We start from the raw sequence: 23980 nt of genomic DNA, 5'->3' as shown, positions 1-23980 counted from the left end.
TATATATATATATATATATATATATCCCTATATAATTATATAAGTCCATATTTTATAATTATAATTATATATGTACTTATTTCTTTCTTTAACTTGTATCTAGGTTATCTTGTTTTATTTTATGTATATAATTTTTATTTTAACAATCCTCGGTTATAGTAAGTAATAATAATAATAATAATCCTGGCATACTTTTTATTATATTTTAACTTGTATCTAGGTTCTCTTTTTTTTTTCTTTTTTTATTTTTTATTAAATCTTTTATTATTTTAATATTTTTTTTAAACATGGATTTAATTCTTGGCTATAGTGAATGATGATGATGATTATGATTATGATAAGTATTCTGGCAACATTTTTACTTTCTATTTTTACTATTCTATTTTATTTTATATGCATTTAGGTTTTCTTTGACTATTTATAGTGACCCATGAAATTGTCATATGAAAGTCTTAATGTAGTCAAATGAAACAATATATATCATAATGTATCACAATACTTTTTGCGTCTCAAAACATCTCTAATCACTAAATGTATCATATTGTTGCCCAAACCCAGGCGATTCCCACCTCTGCCATTCCTCCACTTTGAGATGTGTGACAGCAGCCCCTTCAACATTGGAGAGCCCAGATCAAACCACAAGACTGAAAGCACACCGTCCACACACTGCACACTTTAACCTGATAGCGCAGCCATCACCTCCACTTGTCAGGCAGGAGATGTGTTCTGTGGCTCGTGTGTGTGTGTGTGTGTGTGTGTGTGTGTGTGCGCGCATGTGGGGGGTGTTATCCCAGACGTGCTATCATACAGGGAAGCCTGTCAGCCCAGGCCAGTAAATCTGTCAGAGATTATGTGCAGATGATGGATTCCTCTTTATGGCTTGTTGATCTGGCTGGAATATTTACACGATGCCATTACAGGGATGATGCGCATGAGAGGCTGATGCTGTGGTCTCACTTATTTAAGCCTGCCTGTCTTTCAGCTCAGTGTGTGCTCTCTTTTTTATTTTTTGTATCTTTCTCTCTCTTCATTAACCCCTAGCTCTTCATCTCTGCCTCTCTCCATTTGTGTGTGTGTGTGCGTGTGTGTACTGTTTCCTGTGAGTGCCTGGGTTTTCTTTGCAGTCAAGATCTATTAGTCCATTGTCATCTCAGAAGTCTCATGTTCAGTGATTGTGAGAGCACTCAATGCTTATCTCAGAAACACAATACATGTGCAAAGGATCTTTCATTATGTTCAGCCTAGCCAAGTTTCTCATAGCAAAATTTTTGCTCTGTACAAAAAGCAGCCTGTTCCTGAGTTTTTTTTTTTCACGCTTGTACTGCACTTAAAGAAAACAGCTGGCTCATGGAGCTCCATCTCATACCCTTGAGCACATCTGTGAAAGTGTGAGAAAAGAGAGAGAGGTGATATACAAACATTACACTTGATATTAAAGGTGATGTGTATTTTTTCACTCTTAAAAGTTTGATTCTAGATCCTAGATTAACCCTGTAAAGACTGACAAATATAATAATTAATAAGAAAAATCTGTTTAAAAATCAATTTAAACATTTTTTAAATCGAACATTTTATTGAACCTTTAGAAAAAATATCTTTAAAAAGTTTTCATGTGTATTTCATGTAGGGCTGCATGATATATCGAAATGATTAAAATATTGCAAATGTACATCATGATTTGCATATCAAAATGGCTTGCGATAACTGCAGGATTTTAAAAAAAGGTCGCCGCAGACAGCAGAGAGTAGACTGGACTCATGACTGTTGCATACGTGTGACATGCTTAAAGGTTCTCTAAGCGATCCTGGGTGACGTCACTTCTTGTTGACGTTCGAACTATTGTCAAACAAAACGGAGGCTAGCTAGACCCTCCCTCCTCCTCATCCGCACACTAACCCCCCAAACCACACCCCCAAACCCTTCTTGTCGGTCATTGGCTGGAACAGTTTGTTATGTTTTGGGGAGCGGGTCGCTGCAGTTTGTTTTTGGTGCTGTTTGTGAAGCATGGGCTGTCTACAGAGATCGCGTTTCTTTACAGTGTGTTCAGGGGACAGGCAGCCAGCGGATAGTGAGGAGATGTTTGCTGTATGTGACAAAAAATGTTTTGGCCTAAAAAACACATGACATCGCTTAGAGCACCTTTAATGTTATTAAATGCAATATGTGAAAGCCGCCTCTCAGACAGTGCATGATCCCGAGTTCAGTTCTCTTCCACAGCTTATATGGCCAAATTCACACACAGTTATGTCAAAATGCCTGTCTTGGTGAGTATTCATGTAAACACAGTCAGTTATGTCTTAAGTGGACTAAACAGTTGAGAAAGAAAGCACGTGTAACAATATATATAGGATCCGTGCAGCTCTTAAAGTGACAGAAGCCTATAAACCTGTTTCTATCTGTGTGCTTAATGTTAATCAAACAACAAAAGACTAAGAGAAAATCACTCACTGCTCCTGACTAAAAACTTTTGTAGCTTTATTAAGAATCAGTATATATTTAATTCATCCATACCTGGTTTACATAGACGTTAAAATGTCAATTTTTATGTAATGCTACAGTAAAACACTGCTGTTCACTTTCAGAATTTGTAAGGATACTTTCTTCTCACAAAAAGAAGAATGTGAAACATGTATGTTAGTTATATTATTTTCAGTTTTAAAATATATGTAAGCAATAAGGTACGAGAGGCTGTGCTGTATCGTGAATAAGTAACGGCTGGAGGGCGTTGTTAGGCACGACGCGAAGCGGAGTGCCTGCAACCCCTTCAGCCGTTACTTATTCACGATACAGCACTTGCCTCGAGTACCTTATTGCTTTTATAAAACGGTTGCCACACAATAAAAATATTAAAGCCGAAAAATATGTATCTATGCAACTTTCATGAAGTAAAATCACTAAAAGCCTGCCTTCCGCTGGAAAAAATAGTCCCGGAACGTGAACAGCAACAGAAGTTACATATATTATTTCGCCAATAGATGGCGGCAAAGACTGTCTTTATGAGTGAGTGAGTGAGTGAGTCTGTAGAGAAGGCTTTTGAAAGGACTCGAACTTGTGATCACGGAGAAGACAGACGCAACTGACAGATGACTAACGTTATGCACGGAAAACCCCATGACTGTTAAAAGGACAAAATATGCAGCGGACATTCAAACGCATTTTTTTATTATGAATATAGGACTGACCTGAAGGAAAATGCTACGTCTACTGTAAATGCAGGTACACTCGCTTACTCGATCTCTCACAATGCTCTGCTCTAGCTTTAAATGAACAATATCAATGAGATGAAACATCTGTTTAAGTTGCTAAGAGTGGTTGCTAGGGGTGTTGTGTAGTGATACATAGAACCGTTGGGTGAAGCGGTCATAGCCGTGTTTTATCGTGAATAAAGCACAGCTATTGACCAATCAGAATCAAGGATTGGAACTAACCGTTTTATAAATAAATATAATTGAAATTTATTCTACACACTTAAAGCATTATCGAATATTGCATTATTTAACGAGTTATCGCATATCGCATTTTATGTTATATCATATTTGATATAGATACGATTTTTGGCTCATATATTATGATATAGTGAAAATATGGAGCTCAAAACTCAAGGAATATGAAAAGAGATATTATTTTATATATATGAACATATATATTCAAGTGTAGCCGTTTGTAAAAGAAAAAATGTTTGGTTCTATGGATTTTGAGAATGCAGTGAAGGTGAAAGTGAAGGCAGATGAAGGTGAGCTAAATGATGACTAAATGATTGGAGAAGTCCTGCATACGGTAATAGAGAGAGAAGTCGGTTTCATTGGAAGGTCCAATGATGACATTTGGACTAAACATTTCAAGGTATACATTTTTTTTTAAAACACACATGGATTAATCTTTCACAATAAGATCTATACCGTCCATTTAAAAAGTAGATAAGGTGATTTTTTAAATTCATGCCGACTTTAAAAAGCCTTGATGTTTGAATGTTTATAGCCCTTGTGGACAGAGAGAATGGTAAATAGATTAATCTATTAGTTTTTGCAGACCAGGATGGAAGAACACAGCATTTCCCAGAAGGCATCACCTGCGTTGAATTTCTTTGAATTATTGTTCTGTAAAATTCCTCTTCTTTTCATTCCAATTCAAAATCCCATTCATTGTGCTTCTTGTGGGTTCTGGTAATTGAATTCAAATTCACATACAGGGAGCCAGATCTTCAGGTTTTCTGAATTTTGCCTAATCCTACTGGCGTTGATGGATAAATTGTAAAAAATGAGTGCTTTCACAAACACTCCCTGAAACCTCATCCATTATTTTTGCAATCTCATTAATGCCAAAACATGAGTTTCACCAAACAACAAAAATACGTGTGGGAGTGACATGTAGGTAAGTAAATGATGATAAAACTTTCATTTGTGGGTGAACTGGCCCTTTAACGCTCACAATTAAGCACATTAAATTCCTAAAGCCTATATTCCAAATAATATATGCTGGCCTTGTGCGTAAGCAAATATAGAAATGTACCTCAATAAACCTGTCAGAGCTTTAAAATAAAAAAGCCGCATCAGAGACAGAGAGAAAAGCATTTCTCTGTGGAATTTTTACACCATGCTCTGAATATCCCCTCACATAAAGCATAAAGCAAGGCCGACGTCAGTCTCTTCTCTCACGCTCATCAACAACTCGACCGCCATTGTCAAACGCAACACTAATACCAGCCATCCCCACTGACCTGCCAGTAGCACTTCTAAGCCAGAGAGGAGGAATGGTTTGGCCTTAACTCAGGAGAGGTCGCCCTTCAGAGATGGAAAAGCATCAACCACTTACATTTTCAAACAAAGAGAAATTACACCGCCGTTTGCTTTGACAAGTTTCTTAAAACAATGATGCATGTCACTGGTGCAGAACAAGTAGAAAAAGGTAGAAAAGAGGCCTGGCTAAATATATCCCAGCGTTTCTGCACTTTTCTGTCTTTTTTAAACTCTAATGTTAATGCAGTGCTGTGAGAAACAGTGACTGCTGAAGTTTGTAATGTGAGCCGCCTCTTGACATTACCTGTTACCTGTTATCACAAACAAGCCACAGAATGCAGCTTTATTCCCGTCCTGGTGCCTCCATCTCTAATATTTGCTCCCAACGCCATGACATTCGCTCCAAAGGTCGTTTCTGCATGCTTCTGCAGTTTAAACAATGCTCCATTTGATCATCATTCACAGAGTGGCTCTTGTGGAAAACAGCTTGGGAAGTGACCAGATTTAGTACTCGCACCAACAGTTTTTCTTTTAAGTGAAAGTTCACCTAGAAATGATCATTCTGTCATCATTTACTCACCCTCATGTCACTCCAAACCTGTCTGACTTTTTTCTTCTGTGGAACAAAAATATATATATATTTTGAAGAATGTCCAAGCTGTTCCTTTGTATAATGAAAGTGAATATGGATAGTGGCTGGTATTGTATGAAAAAGAGCAGCTTGGTGAATACTACTAGATAACTAATTTTGTGTTCAAGTCATTCAGGTTTGAAAAGATGCAAGGATCAGTAAATAATGACTAATCATGTTTTTAATTTTGGGGTGAACTGTCCCTTTAAGGCTCCAGAAGTGTCTGCTTGAACATTGTTTTTTCTTCTTTCGCCATCGCAGTCTGACCAACACACCTCCTAAGAATGCTGGGATAAGCTTTTACAAATGCTGCAGCCATCAGGCTTTGTGAGATGAATTTGCTTTCATGGCTATTGTGTGAGCTTTTTTCGTGTTTGTCCAGTGTAAAGCCAACTAAGGGATTTGGCAGAATATAGTGTCCTAGATACCGTGTCCTGTTAGATTCATTTGTTTGCTCCTGTATGTTTTCTTAACAGATCAGGTTTTTTTTTTTTTTGTGGTTGTCTGTACCTTTTGCACAATTTTGTCATCTGCTACTGTTTTATTGTTTGCACTGGCATTGCAAACAATAAAACTTTTACATGTAGCCATGGCCTTGAAACCATATGTGCAGTGAGAGACCGGTATAGGCCTATATCTCAGCCAGGGCGATTGATCGGCTGATATTTGGCTATTTCATGCCGGATTTGGACTAATTAACAAAAGTTCTTAGCATCTGTTTAGTGTTAGCTTCAAAACCTGGGATGTTATCCATTAGAATCCATTAGAAATCCATTGGAAACTGTTGTACAATGGCTATAAATTCTATAATACTCTAAATTTCATGTTCTATATTTTTATATAGTTGCTTGCTTGGCGTCCTCAAACAGCCAACAATTAAGTTAATGAACTGTTAATTAGTTTAATGAATAATAATAATTAGAGATGCACAATATTTAATTACAGTATCGCTAATAGTCAGTGTTTGAGTTTTTTTAAATCATAAATATATACAGGCAGACACTAGATATGTAATTGCGAGCTAATTAAATGTTCAAGTCAGCAAATCTCAAAATGAATATCCATTTTTAATATTATACATTATAATGTTGTGATGCCTAAGTTCACTTGTAGCATTCATTTCTTTTTATTGTTTTATTTGAATTTATTTACACAAAACAGTATTTAATTTCAATATCAGCCATTTATGGTTATTGGCCATAACATATAAATAATTATTGGCTTATCAGAATCGTCCAGATTTTGTGCAATTTAGTGCATCCCTAATAATAAATTGGTGCTGCTTATCCAATATTGCTGTTTATATTGCCATTATATAAGTCGACGACTAGCGTTTATACTAGTGTCTTTGTGAGCCTCTTTGCATGAATCAATCTATTGGCTTGGCTGGAGTAAACAGTGTGTTTACCTTGAAGTGCAGGGTCACGGAGAGCGCTCTCTCAGCGTATTTTGATCACTAGAGACATTCTGCTCTCAGCTGAGTTGGTTTTAGGATCCCAGAGGCCCATCTTGAGCAGTGGCGGTTCTAGCCCATTTCAACTGGGGGGGCCAAGCTGGGGCCAGTTGTACTGTTAGAGGGGCCAGTTACATTTAGACCTTATTGTTGTCATATCATTTTCTGCACTACTGCAGGCATTAACAGGCAAAATACCGTGTTTATAATCATTCAACAATGTATTTGCATTTCCATTATATTTTTACATTTGCATTACATATTCAGTATTAGTCACAGTAACTGTAGCCTAATAGACATGATGTCCTTCTTTCTCTTCATTTTGAGAACTATAGAGCAAAAGCAAAGGGGACCAAGAAGCTTATTAATTCATTTACTGAAAATAACTGACTTTCTAGGTAACTACGTCTAACCGTTTACAGGGTTCCTGCACACTTTTTAAAGTCAAATTTAAGGCTTTTTAAGACCTAAAGAAATCAAAATTAATACCGTACATTAGGGGTGTGCAATATTGACAAAAATATATTTCAATATTTTCAACGTTTTGTTGATAATAATTAGATGATATTTTACTGATTGTGTTTTTGTGCTGGTGCCATGGCTGGTTTAGGCCTGTTGTTGACAGCTGACTCACGAAGATATTCATATTTTTCATATTATATGGTCAGTTCACAGCAGTGACAGAAATAATTTTTTTAATTAAGGGGCAATATTTGCCACTTTAAATTGATTTCCAGGGGCATTTTCACCTATATATGGACATTTTTTCTCAACTTATTTAGAGTTATGCGTCACCTTTTATGTCAAATACTAACATTCAAATTATACAATAATTAGGCCTATACTTATTTATACAATAAGACTTAATTAGGCTATACAATAATTATACAGTGCCACTGCTACCAGTCAAATTAATTAATTCAATCAAAATCCATCTTTGCAGTGCAGAGGTGACACAGAATATGGCATTAATATATTTACACTCCATTTACAATAGCATAAATAAAGCTATGAGATTTTTTTTTTAATCAATATTTAAATATGAAATGATTTCTAATTTTAACGTTTTAATTAAAGGATACTTTAAATATGAAACTAAAACCGCCAGTAGGCGGCGGCAAGTCCCTGTAAGAGGGATTCATTCATTCAACCGATTTGTTCAAACGGCTGATTCATTCAGGAAAGAAGCAAGTGATTCGTTCAAAACGCGGATTTCAGACTAGTCAATAAATCATCGCTGTGTTGCATTGAGACTCTGCTACGGTTTCATTATGAAATTCTTGTCGGCGAAATAAAGGGAAAACAAACAATATTGACAATATTGTGTCTAAAAAGTTCTCCCGATGTTAACTTATTGTTAATTTAACTGTTGTATAACATAAATATCACAGTTGTAATTGTGCACGGGAAAACTGCACTCTTGCTGATGTGATATTCTAATATAAGAACATAATATGATATAAATATAAGACAAAAAAACTAATTTGGGGACATAGCCTACCTATGAACTGCACACCGCAGTGACGATAGACAAACGCGATGTCACCTCACAGTGCCTCGTACATAGTTAAAACAATGATTACAATATCATAATAGACAATAGGCTACACATCACACACCCCATTCGCACATAAAGAATGAACTTACAACTGAACTGACATTTACCAACTTTCTCCTTCTCTCCTCTCTCGCGTGCAGGAGACAGACGTTATTCTGCCGCGATTCCCGGGAATGTGATGCGAATTGTCACGTGAAAATGCAAATCCACAAAGATAGAATAATAAAAAATAATACGCATACAACGATAACAACGATAGCAAAAAACAGTTTTGTAAAAATTATTTCAAACTCCACATTTAGGGGGGCCACAAGGGGGGCCAAGCTTTTTGTCACAGGGGCACTGGCCCCCCCTGGCCTCCCTCTAGAACCGCCACTGATCTTGAGGCTCATTTAAGTGTACTTTAAGAGTGGCGACCATTCCCATGGCATATTTTATGGTGAACCACATCCACCGATCGCACATTTGAAGAAAATAGAGGAAAAAAATGAATCACCTTGAGCTTTCAATCTATATCCCAACAACCCCTGCACGCACACAGATTGCAGCTGTTTTTCCTTTCGTTTTTATATTCAGTGCCTCATAAACTTGTCTTTGTTGGTTTGTTATTGAATGAAATCCATTAGAAACTGTTGTTACTCTAAATGCTATGTTCTATATTTTTATGTAGTTGCCTTCAAATTTCTATATGTTGTCTTTAAAGAGGGATTTTTTTTCCTCTCTCCGAGGTGTCGTTAATGTCGAATGGAAACTAAGCTTTACAGAATTCTTCGCAGGGATTGTTTTGACCCTTTGACAGGCTGGCCTGAGTCTGGTTTCTTTTGTTATAATTTTCTGGTCCAGCAGCCAGTCGAATGTTGTTTTCCTCATGTCTCTCTGGGGTTTTACGGGAATAAATGAGAGCTCTCAAGCTCCAGCTTAACAAGGTTGTCTGGAGTGCCAGCGTGAGTGGAGGGAGTTTCGAGTTCTCCACCCACAGAACACTCCTCAGAGGGTTTTGCCATCAGCTGCGGTCTCTGAGCTTTTAAAAAACCCTGTGTATTTTTTTTTTTTTTTTTTCCTGTTGGGACCATTTGTGTTATGGAGTTGATGTTAATCACTAATTTTACCTTGATGGAATCCTATTTGATGAAAAGCACACAGAATAGAGGCAGATGTGTGCAGATGCTAAGTGCTGTCACCGATGCAGAGGCCTTGGCTGGGTCAAGTCCTTGGGCACAGTGGTGCTCAATAAGTGCTTAGAGACTTAATATTACTTTACAGTGCATTAGACAGTGAGCTATCATAATAGCTGTGAAAACAGGCGGATGCGGTTGCCAGAGTACTGAAATTATGAGCTAAAGCAAGTGGAATTGTGGTACACTGTCACACAAGTGAAAAGGTGTTTCCTTCAGAGACTTTTATGTCCAATTATGATTTTATTAAAACAGCTTTGTTTTGTGTTTTGGAAAGTTTTTATTTTTTTTCTTTGTTTGTTTTTTGGTTCTTTAAAAATGTTTAAATGTATAGAGAGAGATACACTATCGTTCATATGTTTGGGGTCGGTAAGATTGAAAATGTTTTTGAAAGAAGTTGGCTGCATTTATTTGATCAAAAATATAGTAAAAACAATAATATTGTGAAATATAATCATTTAAAATGTGTTTTCTATTTTGCTATATTTTAAAATGTAATTTATTTCTGTGTTGCAAATTATTTCTGTTTTTAGTGTCACATGATCCTTCAGGAATCATACTAATATGCTGATTTGGTGCTCGAGAAACATTTCTTAATATTTCTTAATATTATTATCAATTCTGAAAACAGTTGTGCTGATTTTTGTGGAAACCATGCATGGTACAATGTTTTTAGGATTTTTTGCTGAATATTAAGTTAAAAAGAACAGCTTTTAATTGAAGTAGAAATCTTTTGCAACATTATAAATTTCTTTCAATTTTAAAATATGAGATAATATCTCCTATGAGATATTTTGAGATTTAAATAATCATTTCTAGTCAAGCTGTAATTTTGTTACACAATTTCATGTGTATGAATAAATATTTAATATGTTTTTAATCGTAAATAGACTGTCAGACGTTGCTAGTGGACAAATGAAGAAAAAAAATGTGTGAGAGTGAAAAGTCCTTTAGGGGAGTTAACTTTCCACACAAAAAAACACCCGTACACACTTCTCTGCCAATTAAACATCTGAGCGTCTGAGGGCAAGCGTCCAATGGGTTCATCACCAGGACGCTTCTGGGTTTGTTGCAGAAGTAGGCCTGTTTCTTCCGGCAGAAACACAAATCCATTTTAATTCTATTCATGCCTGAAAAGAGGTTCACAGTTGGCAAGTGGAGCGATATTATCCGGGGCTCTGAGGAGCGAACTGCAGAAGAATGTGAAGTTGGAGACTCTCGTTTGGCAGGTCCCATGCTGTGTTATTTAACGATCGGTGAGCGTGTCAGTCTCACAGCTGCGCCTTGAACGACTGCCGCCAGCTGAGGACGATACTGAATGCCTGATTTCGCCAAGATAAGGATATGTTTCCATTACAGAGCTGGCACTCCTCCCGCCAGCTACCTTGCCTTTGGTTTGCCACAAAGATGTTGGGATGTGACAAGATTCAGTTCCCAGAGAAGTCATTGTTTTGAACCGTCCTTACATGATTAAGGCTGTTAAGAAAGGCAAGAAAACAAGCTGGATTTAATTGTTCTGACATTCGGACAGCATTCAGAGAGAGAGAGAGAAGGGAAGAGCAAAGAGAGAAATCTCAAGTATGTTTGAAATGGAGTCTGCTGAAAACATTTCAGTGGGACCGTATGAAGTCGGCCCGGGTTAAAAATAGTTTCTCTGGCTCTTGTCTGTGGAGAAATGTTTGCCTGGAACTTGATATGTCCTCCATTGACCTACAAGTATTGATTAAATGATATTGTTTTCTTATTGTTGGCCTGTTATTAACTAGTCACGTACAATATCAAAATTTTCAATGAAATCAAAATGGAAGTTCTGTGGCTTTAAGTCCATGCTAGTGTACTCCTAAACGCTAACAAAATTAGCCTTTAGAAATATAACATTAATGGGAAAACTGACTGGGAAATGATTGATGACTCATCCTGCACTCCACAGATTTCTGTCCAATGAAAGGCTCTCTTAGACAAAAATGTCCCTCCCCCTAAAACGTCCTGCAAATTCTAACAATAGCAACTATAGCTAGCAGATCATGGCCCTTTGATTACTATTAAAAAAAAGAAGGACAAGCCATTTGAAATGTCCCATCCACACATACTCTTTCCAGAGGAAATAAGGGGCTGTTTACACGACATCGTTTTCAACTAAAACCGTAAAACTTTGTATGCGCTTTGGCCGTTCGTTTACACGACAACAACGTTTTGGGTGCCTGAAAACGCAAACTTTTGAAAACGGGTTTTAAAGTGCAAGTTTTTGAAAACGCTCTCCGTGTAAACAAACTAAAAGACGAATCTCTGAAGACGATGATGTCATGCACATGCGTATTACGTGTTCAACCTATAGTGTTTCATCGCCATCTAATGGCCTGGCAGCAGAATACAGCGTTTTAGTCGTTTTCGTGGATCCGTGTGAATGGGAATCGTTTTGACAATGGAAAAACTCAGTTTTAAGCATATCGTTGTCGTGTAAACGTACCCTAAGTCAAAACAGGAAGGAAAACTGTGTTCTTCAAGCAATTTCGTGATCTTTAATATACAAGCTTTAAGGTATTGGCATGAAGAATTTTCAAATTAAAATTAAAGTTATTGTCTCTGTCAATTATTTTAGTAATAAATCAAATAAGGTATTTTTTCAAAAATATGTTAAGAAAAGATATTTTCTTCCAGACATCAATCCAGAAGTAATGGAGGGGTGTCTCTTAATGTTTTCTTGACAGGGTGGCTTTAGTTTCAAGGGCTAGGGCTGTGATTATGGCTTTGTTGATGAAAGGGGCTCACAGCAGATTAACCTTTGCCTTGCAGGCAGACACGGGAGCAGGAGACACCCCCAGACTTCTTCTACTTCTCAGATTTCGAGAGGCACAATGCAGAGATCGCAGCATATCATCTAGACAGGTAAAGCGCCATAAATGTCAGCCTCTGGCATGAATAGAGTGTGTGTGAGATGTTTGTCTTCCTCTGAATATATGTGTATGGATACATGCACCACATGCTACTTATAAGTATGTTGCCTGCTTGTGTATATGAACCTGTGGGGCCGCGTTTGTTTGCACAAGAATGTTTTGTGTGCGTGTGAATGTATAACGCTTGTGGTGTCCTGCATGTTTTCAGCACGTTTGAACTTGTGTTTGTATGTATGTGTGAAAGTACAGTATGTGAGCATATCTCGGGGCAGTAAGCAGTCTGAAACCTGCAGTTTAACACTCATAAACACCAAATCCAGAGAGAATATAATGACTCACTCTGAATGAACGCAAACACATCCGTCAGTATCTGATCACCGATCGAGCTCCATCCAACAATGTCTGCTTATTGGTGATTACCCTTCTGATGAATGTCAGTTAGTGATTGAGAGGCTTTCATTTGTGTCAGCCGCAACAACCCATGTACATCTGTCCTTGTCAGCTCATTTCAGCCGAGTTTATTGGTTGTTTGCTATATGAGTCAGATTTTCCTCGATTGTGATCTGAGACTCTGGGATTTATTCCCATTATAGTTCATTTCCATTCTCATCTCGTTTTCTCCTCATCATTGTGATGGGTGTGAACAGCCGGAAACATTGTCCCGGCCCTCTCAAAGAGGAGACCCACTGGACAAAAAAACATTTGAGAAAAAAAGTATAATATCATATAATATACAGTTCAAAAGTTTGGGGTCAGTAATAATTATTTTTTGAAGAAATAAATACTTTAAGCAAGGATTCAGCAAGGATGCACTCCCACTATACTGTCTATCTGTTTATGCAAACCAGGTGTTCATGTAAATACATATTATTTTATACAGTATATTAAGTATATAGAATACTTAATGTGAACTTTTAAGTACATTGCATCAACTCTATATAATGTACATACTTTTTTCATGTGTATTACTTTAAGTTTTGATTTAATTCTACTTATTTAATTCTTTCTCTCTATTCTCTTGTGTATATTTGTTTGTAAGTAAGTATCTAGAGCTTCTGGAAACCAGACCAAATTCCTTGTGTGTTTTTGCACACCTCCAGAATAAAACACACATTCTGATTCTGAATTTGGTCAAAAGTGACAGTAAATAGATTTATAATGTTACTTTTGAACTTTCTAAAGAATGCTGAATGCTATATATAATTAGTGCTGTCAAATCGATTAAAGTTTTTGTTTATATAAAATATGTGCATGTATATTACATTATAGTGTCTGTGTGTATAAATATACAGCACTAATATATATATATATATATATATATATATATATATATACATATATATATATTAGCATATTATAATTCCTGAAGAGATTTCTGAAGGATCATGTGACACTGAAGTAATGGCTGCTGAAAATTAAGCTTTTCCATCAGAGGAATACATTTTAATAATATACATAATACATTTTCAAATATATGATATTGGTATATAATATATTATATAACAAAGAAAACAGTTATTTTAAATTGTAATAATATTTCTCAATATTGTTGTTTTACTGTATTTTTGCTCAAATAAGATAAGAAATAAAAATTAAGAATAGTATAAGATGTTAGTATAAGAATAATAATAGTATAAGAATAAATATTTAAATATAATTTATTATTTTGTTTGAATATAATTTATCTTTATTTTTTCATTCTTTTTAAGGATGCTTATTTTAGCTAGAAAACAAATACCCATTAAGAAGATGATTTTTGGAGTGTAATGTCCTGTTTGATATAGTCTACTTATAGTTTCTTAGGAGAGGAGGCCCAAACATACAAATCTGAAGGTCCCTCACATGATTGGCGTGTTGTCTTGTCCTGTGCTGTTCTCTAGCCGGCACTGGATCCTCCTCTCCGGCAGTGCGAGCGTGAGTCAGACTGAACCCAGCATGAGTCTTGGGCACATAATCATTCAGCAGGCCCAGACCGGCCTGGTCCGCCTCGCTTCTGCACATCTGGCCGGGAGTAAAATCTAGTCAGAACACACAGGCATGTGTGTGGGTAGAAAGCGCAAACCAAGAACATGAAAAAAACACCAGCTTTTCTAAATAAAGTTCATCTGGGTTAGACAAAAGTGCAGGTTGTTATTTCTATTTTAAAGCGCCATCACCCAGTGGGCCTCTCTGTCCTCGCAAGCCCACCACGGCTATATCTGACAACGTACCATTAATTATCTGATTTTAGTTGATGGGAAACGCTTATTGTAGCGTGGTTTTGGGGAGGAAGACGGGATTGAGGGAGAAGAGAACTTTTCATTTGCCCCACAGTTCCCACTGAGTTATGCATCGGACAGTGAAAACGCTCCCGCACACAAACTCTCTCTGTCATCTCTGTCAGCATGACTGGGCAATTAGTAGCTTCAAGTGCTTTTATCCCTTAGGCCCCGTCCATTAGTTGTTTTCAGGGTGGGTTTTTTTCCAAGTTGCCCTGTCAGCAGAGAGTCTACACTTGCACGCAGGGTGAATATGTTTTAAAACATGGATGAGTAGACCACGCTCACAAATAACCAGGAAGAAAGCCAACACATTTATAAATTCAGTTTTGTGCAAGGTCAGTTCCGTCAAAAGATACAGTAAATTCGGCAAAAATGTATTATTTCCTCAATATGAAATATGAAATATACAGTAAGTAAAAGGGTTTTGATAGGAAACAAATGTTTCATCCCTTGACAGGCTAGTGATTTATTATTCACAATCTGTGAAGTGTATTTTATCTAGTGTACTTTGAGCGCCCTCTACTGGTGAAAGTTATTACCAATTTGACCTCCCATAGTTTCTTCCCATAATTCTCTATGAATTTGGTTTGAGTGTTTTAATTAAGTTGAGCAAATCTGTATTGAGCTTCAACTATCTGTATGTGGTATCCATGTAAAAACTAACTTATGTCTCCTTTGATTGATGATCAGGATCCTGGATTTCCGCCGAGTGCCGCCGGTGACTGGGCGACTGGTGAATATGACCAAAGAGATCAGAGATGTGACCCGTGACAAAAAACTGTGGAGAACCTTTTTCATTTCACCAGGTACTCAACATCCAGCAGTCACTCTCTCATCACTTATCATTATTATCAATTTACTGACTAAAGGGGATTTATCAAAATCAATAGTTTTGGCCCAAATAGCCCCAACTGAGGCAAGATAATTTCTTATCACCAATTCAAACTCTGATCTCTCTGATCTCTTTATTATCTTATCAGAGGATTCTGTGATTTTCTACTTCTACTACTGTAGGTAACCAGTAGATGGCGCTGTTGGTCAATTAATTGTCAAGTGAGAACTCATTCGGATTTATGCCAAATAATCCCCTTGATAGGCTGAAATTAAAATATGTACACTACCTTTATTGTGAAATAGACCTATTATTACAATTAAAACATAACTATTTTAAAATGTTTGTTTTTTTCCTGTGATGGCAAAGCTGTATTTTTCAGCATCATTACTCCAGTCTTCAGTGTCACACGATCCTTCACCAATCATTCTAATATGCTGTTTTGGTGCTCAAGAAACATTTCTTATTATCAATATGTTTGAAACAGTTGTGCTGCTTGATATTTTTGTGGTAAATGTGGTACATTTCCACCTTCTTTGATGAATACAAAGTTTAAAAGAACAGCATTCATTCGAAATAGAAATCGTTTGTAACATTATAAATGTCTTAACTGTCATTAAATGCATCATTGTTGAATAAAAGTATTCATTTCTTAAGTTCTTTTACTAAACAAAATCTTTCCGCAAACTGTAGTATATTAACGTCACAACAATAGTTTTTGATTAACTAATTATTTGATGCTGCCACAAAATTGGACTTAAAAAGACTTTAAAACAAAAATCATAATTTAAAGTCAATGTAAAATGCTATTTGCTACCAATACAATAATGTGATAGTTTTCCAACTGAAACCAAATATTCAACAAAAACTGTTTGATCTCAATATTTCTTTTCCCTTAAACTGCATGTGATTTTTCCTTTCAGTTAGAGGAACCAAACAGCCAGTGTTGTAAATTAGACTTAAACAACACATTCAATTTTCATAAAATTCTTAGTAATCTAGGCACATTTTTGATAATTACTCATTTTCATCTACATGAAACAATATACCAATCCAGAGTACATAAACAGCAATACTGAGCTAAATATATATTTTTAATTTCTGGAAATAAATTAATAATGCCAGGAACATGCATTTGGATTTAACTTTAAAATCATCATTATAAATATATTGAACTGTCTTGTCTGTTTTTTATCACGCTCTATCATCCCTGCAGCCAATAATATCTGTTTCTACGGTGAATGTTCGTACTACTGCTCCACTGAGCATGCTCTGTGCGGGAAGCCTGACCAGATCGAGGGCTCTTTAGCAGCTTTTCTGCCCGACCTGGCCTTGGCCAAGCGCAGGACCTGGAGAAACCCCTGGAGACGATCCTATCACAAGCGCAAGAAAGCAGAGTGAGGAATACACAGCACACCTCATTTAGAGAAATACAACCCAAGAAACGTTCATATATCTACATATTACTGTTAGGGTGCTTTCACACTTGGTCCGATTGCCTGGTTCAGACCCGAGTTCGATTGCTCCCCCCTCCATTATTTGGGTCCAAGCGATGGTGCGTTTGCATCATCAAAGCAGCAGCTGTTTAACCCTGTCTCTTGGTGACGGCGATGCAGGAGAAGGAGAAAACAGCGTTCACATCATCCAAACCAACCGAACTCTGACGTCAATCGAACCCGAGTGAGCACCAAAAGTGCTAGTGTGAAAGCACCCTTCATTCATTCATTTTTCATTTTCTCTTTTATTCTTTTCATGAAAATGCATTATTTATACCAATCACATAGCTACAATTCATTTGAAATTTCCTTTACATTTCCATGATCAGAAAGGAGCAGATGGAAGAATAATATTCTTATATTTATCTGCCCCCTTTATAGACATCAATAATAGATGGCATTAACATTGTTCCCTCCACCATCACCCAAAATATATTAACATACACAATAGATATCATTAGCACTGTTCCCTCCACCATCACCTAATCTCCAACATATCTGATATTTATTTAAACTTTTATACATTGACCACATACAGTCCAATTCAAAATTCAGTTTGATATAATTCAAGTTGTTTCTTTTTATAACTCTTTTTAAATTCCAAAATATTTTTACAACTTTTTAAGTCTTTCCTTAGAAGATTCCATGCTTTTACTCCAGCAACAGACAAACACATTTGTTTCAGGTTTGTTCGTGCTATTAGATGTTTAAAGTCATACGGTCGTCTGTGATTTCCATCTTCAGAAGTAAAAACAAATAACTTTTGTAAGTCATGCGGAAGAGCTTTGCTTCTAGCTTTAAACATCACTAATAAAGTTTGTAATTCTACAATGTCTTAAGTTTTAATAATCCTGACCTAATAAAGAGTGGATTTGTGTGGTCTCTATATCCTGCTTTGAAAATAATGCGAATGGCTCTTTTCTGTAAAATAAATAAAGGCATAGTGTTACTTTGATATGTATTTCCCCATATTTCTACACAATAGTTTAAATAAGGCAAAATCATTGAACAATATAACATTTTCATTGTATTATATGGTAAGCTGTATTTAACCTTATTCAAAATAAATAGGCTTTTTGCCATCCTTAAAGGGATAGTTCACCCAAAAATGAAAATTATACCATGCTTTACTCACCCTCAAGCCATCCAAGGTGTATATGACTATCTTCTTTTAGACGAACACAAGCGTAGTTATATTTGAAAAATATCCTGGCTCTTCCAAGCTTTATAATGGGAGTGAATGGGGGACGAGATTTTGAAGCCCTAAAAAATGCATCCATCCATCATAAATATAATCCATACGGCTCCAGGGGGTTAATAAAGGCCTTCTCTGATGCGAAGTGATAGGTTTTTGTAAGAAAAATATCCATTTTTAAAACTTAACGAATTTGAAGTCTAAAACAAGAAACTTGAAAGAGAAATGTCGGAGGATTTCGATATAAGAGAAGAAGAGCTTGAGTTTGTTGCACCGCCCTATTTGTTTAAACCGCGAGAGGAGTCAGAGCTTACGACACTCTTACATCCTGCGTCATACATCGCATCAGGGGTTACTCATGCGCCACGCAAGTCCACTTGCATAGTATGCGACTATGCGTACGGTCCTCTGCTGGAAGCTAGTTATTATAGCTAATGAAGGTTTAAATATGTATTTTTTCCTTACACAAACGCATCTCTTCAGAAGGCCTTTATTAACGCCCTGGAGCTGTATGGAGTATTTTTTATGATGGATGGATGCGCTTTTTTGGGCTTCAAAATCTTGGCCCCCCATTCACACCCATTATAAAGCTTGGAAGAACCAGGATATTTTTAAAAAATATCTCCGATTGTGTTCGTCTGAAAGAATATAGTCATATACACCTAGGATGGCTTGAGGGTGAGTCATTTTTGGGTGAGCTATCCCTTTTAAAGATCAGCTGTCATCACATGAAGCACTTTCATTGGAACAGTGCTGAAATAATTGATTCAGATGCCAAAATGTAGGACATATTCATTATAAAACTCCTTAATAGTAGTGTAGTTGCTCACTTCTAATCGTCCAGTTTCTCCTCAGATTATCATGATAGTGTCTCATTACATTGAGCTTCAGCATGTTTTTCTTTGTACAGTGTGTGTTAACATGACACTAATGAGGTGTGTATGTGTGTGTGTAGGTGGGAGGTGGATCCAGATTATTGTGAAGAGGTGAAGCAAACGCCACCCTATGACAGCGGCACACGCCTGCTGGACATCATGGACATGACCATTTTTGATTTCCTCATGGGTAAGACGATTTCACAGAAGTGCATCATTTGCACCTGAACACAAAACTAAAGCTGAAATTCAGTCAAGGTATTTATATAATAAATGTTAATATTTATATGTCTTCAAAGGAAATATGGATCGTCATCATTATGAGACTTTTGAAAAATTTGGAAATGAAACTTTCATTATTCACCTTGATAATGGAAGAGGGTAAGACTTTATTCTCTTTTTTTTACTGTCAGTGAAAAATCTTCTTAAATTGATTACTATTAATGTGCTGTGTGTGTGTTTTTTGTCTCTTAATCTTCAGCTTTGGTAAACATTCTCATGATGAGCTCTCCATACTGGTGCCTTTGAGTCAGTGCTGCAGGTCAGTATTAGCATTATTATTTATTTATTATTCAGTATTTGTCATATCACTGCAAGAGTCTCCAAAAGTTGTTTAGATCAAGGCTGTCAAACTTAACGTGTAAATGTGATGTTTTCACTTTGTATGGTAGAAATGAATGATCAATTCACTAGTTCGCCTGCCCATAGTTAAAACGAACATGGCTTGCTGTCCTTCGAACCCAAGACTCGGCTCAAGCTCCGAGCTCTGAGCTAAACCCCCTATAACGGTACTACATAATGGGAGAATGAGAGAAATAGAGGAGGTGGAGGGACGCTGGAAGAATTGTCGCTGGGGCAGTAATATATGTTCATAATGATGATTGACAGGACTGAATGATAAGGCTCCTCCCAAACCTGCGTTTGGAACTTCATTAAAAGCTCAACAAATATCAAATGTTAAATTGAAACACAATGTTATTTGCACAAACATGAATGATTTGCCAGCAGCCATATCACCCTGTAGCCCAAGACTGGTCACCCACTGAAGCTAAGCAGGGCTGAGCCTGGTTAGAACCTGGATGGGAGACCTCCTGAGAAAACCAGGTTGCTGCTGGAAGAGGTGTTAGTGAGGCCAGTAGGGGGTGCTCACCCTGTGGTCTGTGTGGGTCCTAACGCCCCAGTATAGTGACGGGGACACTACACTGTCAAAGAGCACCGTCCTTCGGATGAGATGTTAAACCGAGGTCCTGACTCTCTGTGGTCACAAAAAAAGCCCCCAAAAAAGCCAAATTTGCCCATTGGCCTCTGTCCATGATGGCCTCCTAATCATCCCCATGTATATATATATACCAATTGGCTTCATCACTCTGTCTCCTCTCCACCAATAAGCCGGTGTGTGGTGGGCGTTCTCTGACGCAATATGGCTCCTGTCGCATCATCCAGGTGGATGCTGCACATTGGTAATGGTTGAGGAGATTCCCCCTTCTATGTAAAGCGCTTTGAGTGCAGAGAAAATATAAATGTAATGAATTATTAATGAGTTAATTATAAGAATAAGATTAAATACACAAATTGTAGGAAAAGTTATATTATTATATATCATGGTCTGTCTAAATACTTTGATTCTAATTGGCTGGAAGGTGTGCATTACCATGATAGAACCGTAACTGATGAAAATAACCGCCTAGTTTACCCTTCCGGTCAAATATTGTGCTGCAAACCTCAATAACCGCTTAACTTGTCAATGCTGTCAAATGACTATGGTATAAGTGGAATAATCCACGGCTAACTGTGCATTAAAGCTGCAGTCCGTAGCTTTTCCTCTTTGTCGCCATCTCTCTGTTCGAAATCTGTAACTGCAGTGATTCGCGGAATTATCATCTTTACGTGGGTTGTAAATCGGCATGAAACAGCGCGGATGAACACAGTGCTTTGAGGCGAGTGCTGCTGTCAGTCACCGCGCTCTGTGGATACTGTCATTCAGAATCACAGATTCACTTTTTGAAAGTTTGACCAACATAAGAATTTTCATAAGAAAATGTCTTCTGAACAAGTAAGTAAAATCCATTTTTGTTCTGACCAACTAAGGGGGAAAAAGCATTCGACATGATAAGCTTCGTTAGATTTAATCAACGCGATTTACAGCAACCGTGCAAATTATAGCCTACTTTGTTCTCAAATTGTTCATGTTAACAACATCAGCATTGCGTGACTAATGTTAAATTTAATGTGTTTTATGGTTACCTGTGTAGTTCAGAATTCATATTCTCCATAATAGCAAAACGAGAAAGGCACAACAAAGGAAACTCCATAACTGTGTGAATTAAGAAAACGTACTGTTACACGATTGAACTATTGAAATGTCTTACTTGTTCAGCAGAAAAAGGCCGTCTCTTCTTCCGTTTTAAACCCCTTCAAAACACGGAGTTCACGCACTTTTCAAAAGCCCCGCCGATGTTTAAATTCTTGTGTTCGCATGAGACGGTTTCTTTCTCTTTCTCTAGCCACCTTAAATCCGAAGTACGAAGTCTTTTGGGTTTTATAACTGCTGAATCTCCAGTTGACACTGATGATTGTTGTTTGGATCTTTCTGGATGCCATAAGTTTAATAATGTAAAGTGCTGCGAGAAAAGCCTATACATCTAAACATCTCGTCACGCGCAGTATAGCCGGCTAGCCGAAACTCCTTCTTTATGTGTACGGGTGTGACGTAATGACGCAAAAACATGCTCGAATTTCCCGCGGAAACCCACCAGTACCACTGGAATTAAAATCATTATTACAAGCTAACCGTTTTGAATCTAGCTATGGCAAGCAGATAGTTTTGACCACTGGCAGAATATGTTAATTATTTTGGATTATTTTTAACTTAAAAGAGTTACGGACAGCAGCTTTAAACAATTTGTCCGCTTGATGGACAGCTAGCTGTGGATTATCCCTTACTTATTTAATCATGATTTGAAATAAATACTAATTATTAATTATTTCTATGAACTGTTATTATAAATAATATGTGATTCATTGAAATTAAAAATATTTTGAAATCCACAAAGAATGTTCTGATTACTTTGTAGTTGTTGGTTAGTGATTTTGTCTGATCTGTGTGACTCAGGATGAAGAAGTCCACTCATTTACGGCTTCAGCTGTTGGCTAAGGAGGAGTTCAAACTGAGTGTTCTGATGGAGGAAAGTCTACAGACGGACACGCTGACGCCCATCCTCATTAAACCTCATCTGGAGGCCATGGACCGTCGGCTACGCCTGGTGCTTCAAGTACTTACCGACTGCATTGAGAAGGAGGGCTACAGTAACGTAGTAGAGGACGACCTGGGCACAGAGGGCTTGAACACGGGCACAGTCCCACAGAGGTAGTGGGCACAGACTGATCAGATGCTCCCTGCGGGGCCTTTGAAGTCCCGCCACAACTCTATAGACCATGAACGTCTTGCAAGAGATGACTTTTCTGAATTCAGTGAATTCCAAAGACTCATTCCTCAACCAATGGATCATGTGTTCAAATAAGGACACACCGTAGACAGAGAAAGCAGTCCAGCATTTGTTTGATCCAAAATGTAAGATTTTCACATGTAACAGCCGGTGTTATAAGCAGTGGTTCTCAACTGGTGCAACATCACCTGAAATGGGGTCACAGACTTGTTCTGAATCTGATGTAGTATAATTATTATTTATATACTTTATAAAAATAAAACAAACGTTTTAAATGGCCATTTTTCCTATTAAGCCTATATCAGGTTAAAATGTGGCATATTATTGGTCCTATGCAGTTCTTATTAGGCCTAATTATAATTGTCAGTGTAAAAAGGATATTTTTGGTTTTATTTTTTTATGGTGAATAACTTTGTTCCTGTGTCGAGTTGCCACTTAATGTCTTGTGTGAGATGTAAAGCAAAACCAGTTGTGAACCACTGTAATAACGGATCTAAATACATAACAAAAACGCTTATATTTCCATGTCTTTGCAGAACATCATTTAACCAGTATTTGCCCTCCCTTTGGGAAAGTATTTGAACTTTAGAGATATATCAGCTATTTTTTTTTTTTTTTTTTTTTTTTTTAAGAAATGAGCAAATGCTGTGCAGGACAGATCAACTGCTACAGTGAATGTTTGGCTGAAGTATTTGCAGCTTAAAAGGTTCAAACTACAGCTTCACAAACTCTTTCGCCGCTGTACATGACATGTGCATCTGTCTGAATATATGTGGACTTTCATGTCTTCAAATCAAATTCTTTATACTCTCTCCATACAAGGAGGAATAAGAGGGACTGTGCATTCATATAGCAACGTATTTTTCTTGACCTTATTTCAGACAAAAAGCTTTGAGTGAAAAGCGTCCCATCTGTCATGTAATGTTATAGCTGATCAGAAGTTATTTATTGAGTTTCATATTTATTGTTCCAAACATGCCACTCATACATTCTGTTACATGAAATCAAAGAGGTAAATTTATCTGGTGCATTAAACCAGTAGCAGTATTTGTGCTATAGCGAGTAGATAAGTAACAATGTGCAGTATATGTTTGAAAAAAAGTTGGTTTACTGCATTTTAGAGAAATGTCCTTAACATTTAACAACACATCATTCTGGCTTTGCCTACTCTACCTGCACATCAAGATCTGTTTTCAGTGAAATTGAAGGCGATATCAAAAATTCAACATTCAAATATCAATAATCAACATTGTCAGTGACTGCTGCATTTTCACCCACATGTGACCTGTAAATGGAGCCCTTAAATTGCACAAGGATGCTGATTAAATAACGTCAGATTAATGACTAGAATTTTCATGCTATTAAACAAAAATTGTGAAAACAATGTGAAATGATGTGAATGATGTTCTTCAGATCTAATGGATGATA

General features: G+C 37.0%; 1 protein-coding gene across 1 annotated transcript in view; it reads left to right on the top strand.

Moving 5' to 3' along the window:
• The window catches only part of fam20cb (FAM20C golgi associated secretory pathway kinase b), a 48876-nt gene extending 26057 nt beyond the window's left edge, over positions 1 to 22819 (top strand). The window contains exons 4-10 of the mRNA XM_056253030.1: positions 12347 to 12439; positions 15399 to 15514; positions 16757 to 16937; positions 19187 to 19296; positions 19406 to 19487; positions 19588 to 19647; positions 22219 to 22819. Of these exons, the coding sequence (XP_056109005.1) occupies positions 12347 to 12439; positions 15399 to 15514; positions 16757 to 16937; positions 19187 to 19296; positions 19406 to 19487; positions 19588 to 19647; positions 22219 to 22477 (901 nt within the window). The 3' untranslated portion in view covers positions 22478 to 22819. The remainder of the gene's footprint in view (positions 1 to 12346; positions 12440 to 15398; positions 15515 to 16756; positions 16938 to 19186; positions 19297 to 19405; positions 19488 to 19587; positions 19648 to 22218) is intronic.
• The last annotated feature ends 1161 nt before the right edge of the window (positions 22820 to 23980 follow it).

Source organism: Rhinichthys klamathensis, unplaced genomic scaffold (assembly GCF_029890125.1).
Source record: "Rhinichthys klamathensis goyatoka isolate OS25496 unplaced genomic scaffold, OSU_Roscu_1.1 h1tg000101l_1, whole genome shotgun sequence".
NCBI lineage: Eukaryota > Metazoa > Chordata > Actinopteri > Cypriniformes > Leuciscidae > Rhinichthys > Rhinichthys klamathensis.
This window is presented reverse-complemented; position numbering and strand designations above follow the sequence as displayed.